General features: G+C 42.2%; 1 protein-coding gene across 2 annotated transcripts; it reads right to left on the bottom strand.

Annotated features, from left to right (window-relative positions):
- Window positions 1–296: 296 nt before the first annotated feature.
- LOC118159173 (retinoblastoma-like protein 1) lies at window positions 297–7,880 on the bottom strand. Of its 2 annotated transcripts, XM_035313790.1 has the most exons (9): window positions 7,696–7,880; window positions 7,456–7,589; window positions 6,411–6,611; window positions 4,916–4,980; window positions 4,696–4,824; window positions 4,408–4,568; window positions 3,607–3,656; window positions 1,871–2,057; window positions 298–484 (listed from the first exon to the last, which is right to left on the bottom strand). In XM_035313790.1, the coding sequence occupies exons 1-9, from the start codon at window positions 7,843–7,845 to the stop codon at window positions 314–316; spliced, it is 1,248 nt and encodes a 415-aa protein (XP_035169681.1). In that variant the 5' UTR covers window positions 7,846–7,880; the 3' UTR covers window positions 298–313. The 2 variants fall into 2 exon arrangements, with proteins under 2 accessions (XP_035169682.1, XP_035169681.1); XM_035313791.1 differs by lacking the exon at window positions 4,696–4,824 and having other exon boundaries at window positions 297–484.
- Between the last annotated feature and the right edge of the window lie 6 nt (window positions 7,881–7,886).

Genomic DNA, 7,886 nt, shown 5'->3' with positions numbered 1-7,886 from the left:
AGGAAAGCCTGGGGTTGTAATCAGTAGTCACCTAATATATGATTTCCCAGCATCATACAGTGGCGGAAAGATATGAACGAGATGTTGGCAATATCTCAGGGGTAGGAGGGTCTAGCTCTCCTTCTCAAGAAAAAGAGATCATTTAAAAAACAGAATGTTTTACTTATGTTAAGACCTGTTAACTGGAAATAATACAGAAGTACAAACAAAAAAATTCTGCACCAAAGAAAAAAGTCAATTTTGAGCAAGGAAATAGGCACAAGCTTGAGAAGATGAATTTTCACTTGTATGAGAACAATCGCAGTGGATGTACTTACTCAAAAATAGTGATCAGTTGTTCACTCGGTGCATTTTTCAGTCCAGCCACAATATTCTGTAACCGACTCACGCTTTGTGTAGCTGAAGCAACAGGAGTGATGACAGCTTCCTTTTCTCGAAGGTATCTTCTTCCAGTCAGAGGAGTTGAAGGTGCAAATGACCTTTTCTGTGAGACAGAAAAATAAGCAACAAAATCAGTCAACAGTAATGTTTCAAAAACATGATCTCATGCAAAATCACTTGAAAGATTAAAATGATGCTACTAACACACTACCTGAAGGCTGCCAAACCTGTGGTCTCAGAACTCACTAAAAAGTAGTTCAACTATAACAAGTCTCCAGGTAGACAAAAATAACATTTTTTATTATTTTTTAATAAAATCTAGAAAAACAAGACTAAATCTTAAAGTCTGTATTTGTGCTTACTTAATACTGGAAAATACAGAGCAAGAAAGAGGAAGCACATGCTTCCATTCAAAATCTCTGGGTTAGCTGGGTGACATGGAGAAAGCGGCAGAGATGCCTGGGAGAGGGTCACAGGAAAACATTCTTTGTGAAACACCATTCTGGTGCACCTACAGCCCCCTGTAATAGAAGTAATGCAATATAGTATTTGGTTTTGAATGATCAGAACAGACCCCGTTTTGAAGATACAAGGAAAAAAATGATGAAAAGTTATGCCTGTAATCAGCAGACATAAATAGCAACAAGGTCATTTTTTTATACTACAAAAACTGGAGTTTGAAACTGATAAACTCATTCCAAACCACCATGTTTAGTTTGCTTTCATATGAGATACATTTATATTTGGGACAAAAACTTAAGCTGTATGATTCATTTATACCAGCAGTAGTATCTTGTAATAAGCAGCAGTATTTTAACTGGTGTATAACAGTAGTTACCAAACAGTATGAGCTCCTTTCACACAGCCTGGCACACTTTTTCCCATTATTCAAGTTCAAAGAGTTATCTATTGAGTAGTTTCCCATACAACAACTTCATTAAATACATTTTACATTTTTTAAACATAATGAAACACTACCTCTGCTTATAGGCTACTTTTTGTAACAAAATTACAAAAAGTGAATCTTTGGTGGGTTTTATGTCTTGAATATTATTTTTCATTTAATAGTATACAAGTTATCTTTTCCTGTCATCAAAAGGAAATATCAGAAAAACAAGTAGGTTTCATGGTGTTCTTACTGAGTATAAATTAAGTTTGAAATAACCCTAAGTCTATATAGTTAGGTCTCAACTACTTACAGATTATTCTCGGACATAAAAAATACTAACTCACAAATAGAAGTACTCCCATCCTGCTTAAGGAGTAGTTATTTACTAAATTACATAGGAAAGAAGACGACACTGCCATTTCTCCTTAGCAAAACTGTCCACTGAAGCCTGCAAATGTCATTCCTTTCTCTCAGTAAAACGTTCAGCTTTTCAACTGAAATTCAGCTTTTCAAAGTCATCTCAGGGATTCAGATTGCATACAATGATGAAAAAACTTTACAGGAGTACTCCGACTGAAAATGACAAGTTAGATGAACCACCTTTTCAAAATGCTGCTGAAGATGACACTCCACATGAGCTCTTGCTGCTGTTTTCCCTACAGGCATGTCTGCAGGAAATTTCCGAGGAGTGCCTATTTCTTCTTCAGCATCTGCTCCTAGGAAAACTCTCTCATCAAAGTCACCCACTGTTAGAACATACTCTTCATATTCTTTATTCAGTGCTTTGCTGGAAGAGAAGCCAAAGCATTACATCAAAAGTTAAACTGCTGAAGAAACAAAAAATATGCCAGTGGGGCTAAAATTCAAAACTGAAACCACACGAGCTCAAAGCATTTAACACTTTCAGACACAGTAATGCTTGTACAGGAAGCTTCACTCCCACCCGTAATCTGCTTGTGGACTTCCTCGCCTGCCTCATCACCCACCACAAACCTCCCCGATCCCTGCAGGGCCTGCTCTGCTTCCACGAACATTTAGCTCTCACTAAGTAGAGGAGAAACAATTTGCCTTCCATCCCAGTTGCAAATAAAGTGGTTTTGAAGTATTCAAAAGTTAAATCTTTGCATATGAAGAGCACACAAACAGTGGTTGCATTAAACTAGCTAAGTTTGAGTTCTGCTTCTGGTGCTTGGTATTCAGCTATTTTCATAGTGGCACAGAGGAAGGGAAAAATAATTCCTACAGTCACCACTGACATATGATACTGAACTTTGTTTTCTTTTTTCCAGCTAACCCATCTGTAAAATAGTTTAGACAAAGAAACAGGCTTCCATGTTTCCTTAGATATTGTTTACAAAAGAACGGGGAATGCTGTATTATTCTACACGACAGTAATTATTACATTAATGCTATTCCTTTTCAAGCAGAAATGCTAATAGAAGTTCATATGGACCATACAAACACTGTTTTCTATCTGAAATTGAGAGTGACTCAGTTGTTTTAACAGTGTGGATGACATTGCTTGTAATTCTTAGAAAGCAAATCAAAGATTTTGCAATCACTTTGCAAAAACAAATGATTAGGTAATTTTTGGAAAAGGCAAAAAACTCTTTACAGGATCCAGAACAAAGCAGCTGCTGTTCATCTTTTTATTTAGATTAGCTTTGAGGAGTGAATTTATTAAGTTTCTGAAACAACTGTATTTGCCTCCCAAATTTTTTTTGTGGTTTGGAAGAAAAAAATATCTTTTGAAAAGAGAATTGCCTTCACAGATTTATACACTCAACTGGAGACTGATAAAGAAGTCTAAATACTTCCCTACTCAGGTATAATATTTGATGGTATGTATAGGGTATGTATAGAAATACATCCATGGACTTCAGACTCAAGGCTTTGACTTGCATTAGACTACTCAAAGGTAACAGCTGACAGAAAATCAGAATCCTAGAAGGTTGGAAAAGACCCTAAAGATCAAGTCCAACTATCAACCTAATAGTACCAAGTTCACCACTAAACTATGTCCCAAATCTACATGTTTCTTAAATACCTCCAGGGATGGCAACTCTTCCACTTCCCCAGGCAGCCTCTCCTAGTGCCTAACCACCCTTGCTGTGACCTGACATTAAGGAAGAAATCCACAGCCGACCCTCTGATATTTGACATATCTCAGATCTGGAATGCATTTTAGGCAAGTAACAGCAATGGTTGTCAAGTCATTAAAAGCAGCTAGTTATGATAAAGTAAGGGCACAGGAAAAACTAAGATTTACTATTCAAAGACACATACTTTAAAAATGAAATCAAAGCCCACAATTAAGAATGTAAGCTATAACTTACTTATTTTCTGTAAAATTGCAAAGATCCAATAGACATTCTCCTTTTAAGATCTAAGAAAAAAAAAAAAAAAAGAAATATCTTACATAATAAAATCAAAACAATTCCGTCTCTAACAATGTGACAGTGTGATGGCTTCCACCTAAAGGGAAATGAGACTTAGGAGCATAATTGGACTCTTTTGCATATACCAAAGGACTACAATGCAATTAGCAAGACAAACAGACAAGGACAAAGCTCAGTTCTACCCAAGCTCTAGAAAAACTCATTCCTCAGAAACAGCACTGCTATTAAAAATCTGTTCCATAGAGGTTAGGGACCTGTTGAGTGACTACATAGACATTTCCACAGAACTTGGAAACGTTTTCCAGGATCAAAACTAAACAGAATAGTGTGTCCATCTGCAACCTCAACCTCTTCAGTCTAAAACATCTTGCTTAATTCCAAGACAAGCGCTAGGACCCAGACTATCATTACAGTTACTCCAGAAAATTTTTTTCACAAGGTGATATTTTCTTCAGAAAAAAAAAGGCTATCATCCATGACTCAGCTTTCACACTGCCAAGAAAGTAAAGATTCTTCATTGATGTAAAAAGCCAAACAGACGGGACCATACAGAACATGTCATTCACAATGAAAGTAAATTCTGCTCCTGATAACATGCATACAAAGGAAAGCTGAACCAGACCGAGTTCATTTGCCTGTTAGTGCACTTTTCATCAGTACCTGCAGCTTTTAAATAGTTTCAAGACAGGACCATTCATAAGAGCACTATCACACACTCTTAAAAGTAGTAAGATGTACCTTCCTATCAAATAGTTTTGAGATGTATGGTTTAAAGTAGTGTTCCTTTATTCCTTTTGCTTCTACTAAAAGCCCATCATGCAGCTCACACAGCGTGGCAATAATGCAAGGAGGATCTTCAGAGACTTTGATCTCTGTTGCATGGAAGTCCCCTGGTAAGCCTGAGAAGGAAGGGGAGGGAAAAAAAAAAAAAGGGAAAAAAAAAAAAAAAGACAACCAACCTTCAACTTCACTTAAAAGAAATTAAAACCAAGCATATTTGATCTTAAATAATCTGTCCTCACATACCTTTAAACGATGGATTTAGCAAATCTCTTCTATTTAGACACAGAAGGGCATTTGCGAAGACCAGGTCCAAGCAGCAGAGAAGCAAATGATAGGAATTTACTAAATCATCCCCAATCATACGGAAATTACCTTTAAGAGACAGCATATCACATCAAGCAACATAACAGAAATTCATAACTCCAAATGCACACAAAACATGCAGCTAAAAAAGCCAGCCTACCCTTAGTGTACACAAAGAGAGTCCAGCAGAAGTTGAAGAGATCTCTGACACTGCACAGCACCCGCCTGTCGAGGAGGAGGAGGACAAGAAGTCAGTCTCCAGCTTCCAGAAGCTGAAGCTTGTTACAAGGAAAGAATTTCATTCCATTTCCTTGCTCAAAGCAAGACGGAGCGACCAACAATTTCACACTGTAAGCTACATGTGCATATTTCAGCTTTCATTGCAGTCTCCTGTATAGCTCTACAGGGCTTTCTGCACAGCATCATTAACCTTCCAGCCCCTTTTTGAGCTAACGGTTGCTGTTGTCCATGACCCTGAACATACAATTTTGATGGTGTCAGGACTGTAAAAAAATTCTCCTGGAGATGCAGGCAGTGAGATGCCCAGGACGACATAAATTACGGTGATTATTTTCCTAAATATTTTACTATAGCATCAATCATCCCTTCAAAATATGCAGCTACAACTTGTGTTACAGCTCTTACAGTGCAAAATGTTTGGAGTAGAGACTATCCAAAGCCACGGAGCTTGAAGACCAGGGAAAGAGATTATTTAAGACACTCAACGGGGAAGCTAATGGAAAGCTAAAGTTACAGTAACAAACACTGTTCTGATGAAGGCACATTAACAGGGCATATGGATGAAAATTCCCCTGATAGGGATGCAGCAATGCCCGCAGAAGCATCCTTTCTGTTTATAAGGAGCTGCACTAGAGCATTTTACCACAAGTTATCCCCCCTCACATCCCAAGGACACATATAAGCCAGCAAAAATCGCCGGCACAGGCCCAGCTCAGCTCCCTCATTATCAAGGTTACATCCTCACTGTAAAGCTGCCAGAGACAGTAACATGGTCAGCAGAGAACATGGACAAGTCCCCTTAATTAAAGCAAAAGTACCCTGGCATCTGGAAGACGACACCACCAGTTACTTCATTTGTCATAAAAATGACAAAAGAACGAGCACATCGGCTGTAATTTTCTCCCATTTATGTGTTAAAGCTCATCTGTGTTTCTGTGCTCATCTGATTGAGCGTGTTAACGCTCAGTCATACTAAAATCACAGTGATGTGGAAGGCCTGCTGATGCTTTCCCATTTGGTACAGCTATATTTGTATGGGGGGATTATGTCACGGTATCAACTACAAGTCTCTTGCCACGAAAGAATATCCCCATGCTAAACGTTGTGATGGTCTCACTATATCTCAAGTTAAAGCATCACTCTGCCTCTTCCACCATGCAGAGCTGTGCTCACTAAGGGCCAGGTCCTGAGTTCACAGAGAATGGCGTAAACAAGTGCCGGACACAAAGCTCTGCTGATAGGAGCCACACTCCACCACGACTAGGGATTTTCCTGTATGCACCACATTTCAGAATCAAGGCCACAACACGAAGCAGCCCTATCAATTCAGTACTTTATCTTATTCTTTAAAAGCATTAATAGTGGTCTTAACATTTGTAAACCTGTTGAAAAGTCACATGAAACCTCAAAAATACCTCTGCTTCCTGCTTCGTTGTGGCTTAGAATTTTCTTCATAAGGGTTTTGAAATACATCCAAAAATATTGGCTCAAACTTCTTGAAGATCACAGTTGACACTTCAAAGTTTCTCTCCAGCCTCTCTACTCGCTCACGGAATTCCTGTGGTAGATTTGACATGTCCATCCACTTCTTCATTTTGCTGAAAAACTGAATTAAACTTAAAAGAAACAAGAAAAGACGTTTATTTTCAGCTTTACCTAGCTTTCTTTATTCTGAATTTTGATAAAGTCTAGAATGTGTCATATTTGCTCCTTACCGACTACTTGGTTTAATACGTAGGTTTAACACTTATTTTGACAGACTCCTAAATATTGTCTATATTGCAAGCTTTTTTGCCTCTTTATCACTCAGGTTCCTCTCCTTGGCTCCCTAAAGCACAAGTGTGGGAACACTGGTTTGCGTTTGAGGGCCGCTGGGAAGGGTGGAGAGGAAAGAGCGCACGCTGCTTTGGGTGCCAAGGGAAGGGAGGAGAGACAGCGAACACACAGACACAAGTCTACGCCTATCGGAACCACCTACACAAAACCTGTAATTGCAGGTGTAATTAAGCTGACTTCCCTTCTGGCAGTTTACATGAAAGCAGCTCTACGTGGGGCAACAACTTGGAGCCCCAGCACACTTGGTTAGACTGTGGAGGCAAGCAGGGTTGGGAAGCCCCTGAAGCACCTCAAACTCTACCAAAACGCATTACTCCGTGCTCCCAAAGCGCACGTGGCACAGCCGCCAACGCCAAACACCGCGGCTTGGCCTAAATCCCGAGTCAAACGCGAGTCTCATCGGGATTGGCGAGAGAACACCGGGACGTCTCGTTTGTGGGATGTCTCGTTTGTGCTTCAGTTAACCGCGAAGAGAAAACGGCCGCCGCGGGCGGAGCAGCCGCTGCCCCGAGGTGGGTGCTGCTCCACAGGCCTGCGGCTGGAAGCAGGCCGCAACCTGGCGCCTGCACCCGAGGCCGCCCCGGGAGCGCCCCGCGAGGGGCCGGGCGGGGCGGGGAGGTCAACCTGAGCTTGGCGGAGCGCAGGATCCTGGTCAGCGACACGCAGTTGCCCTCCATCAGGCCGCTCCCCACGGTGGGCAGGACGCTCTTGCGGCAGGCCACGTAGAGCGCGCAGGCCAGCCAGTGCAGCGCTTCCCCCTGCCAAGGCAAGCGCCGCCGCTGAGCGGGGAGGACGCGGCCGCGGCCCCGGCCCCCGCCGCCCCCGGCCGCTGACAGGCGGTCCCGGCCCGCCCCGGCCGCCCACCTCCAGGCTGTAGGTGCCGCGCAGCGCCGTGAAGTCGCGCAGCGCCTCGGCGGCGCTGGCCGCGTCCAGGTTCAGCTCTTGGCAGAGCCGCTCGATGGCGGCGCCCGGCTCGGCGGCGCCCGGCGGCGGCGGCGGCTCCGTGCGGGACATGGCGGGCCCGGCCCGGTACTGCGCAGCGCCCCGCGCGCCAA

Source organism: Oxyura jamaicensis, unplaced genomic scaffold (assembly GCF_011077185.1).
Source record: "Oxyura jamaicensis isolate SHBP4307 breed ruddy duck unplaced genomic scaffold, BPBGC_Ojam_1.0 oxyUn_random_OJ68343, whole genome shotgun sequence".
In the NCBI taxonomy this organism is placed as follows: domain Eukaryota; kingdom Metazoa; phylum Chordata; class Aves; order Anseriformes; family Anatidae; genus Oxyura; species Oxyura jamaicensis.
The sequence above is the reverse complement of the archived record's forward strand: the minus strand, read 5'-3'. Positions and strand labels throughout refer to the sequence as shown.

What these genes read in the sequence shown, in the direction of transcription:
- LOC118159173 (XM_035313790.1), bottom strand. Translation starts at nt 7,845, where the DNA reads ATGTCCCGCACGGAGCCGCCGCCGCCGCCGGGCGCCGCCGAGCCGGGC. An exon ending in TCTCTTTGTGTACACTAAGG is followed by an intron (nt 4,825 to 4,915) that starts GTAGGCTGGCTT and finishes TGTCTCTTAAAG; the next exon opens with GTAATTTCCGTATGATTGGG. An exon ending in TGCAATTTTACAGAAAATAA is followed by an intron (nt 2,058 to 3,606) that starts GTAAGTTATAGC and finishes CTTCTCTTCCAG; the next exon opens with CAAAGCACTGAATAAAGAAT.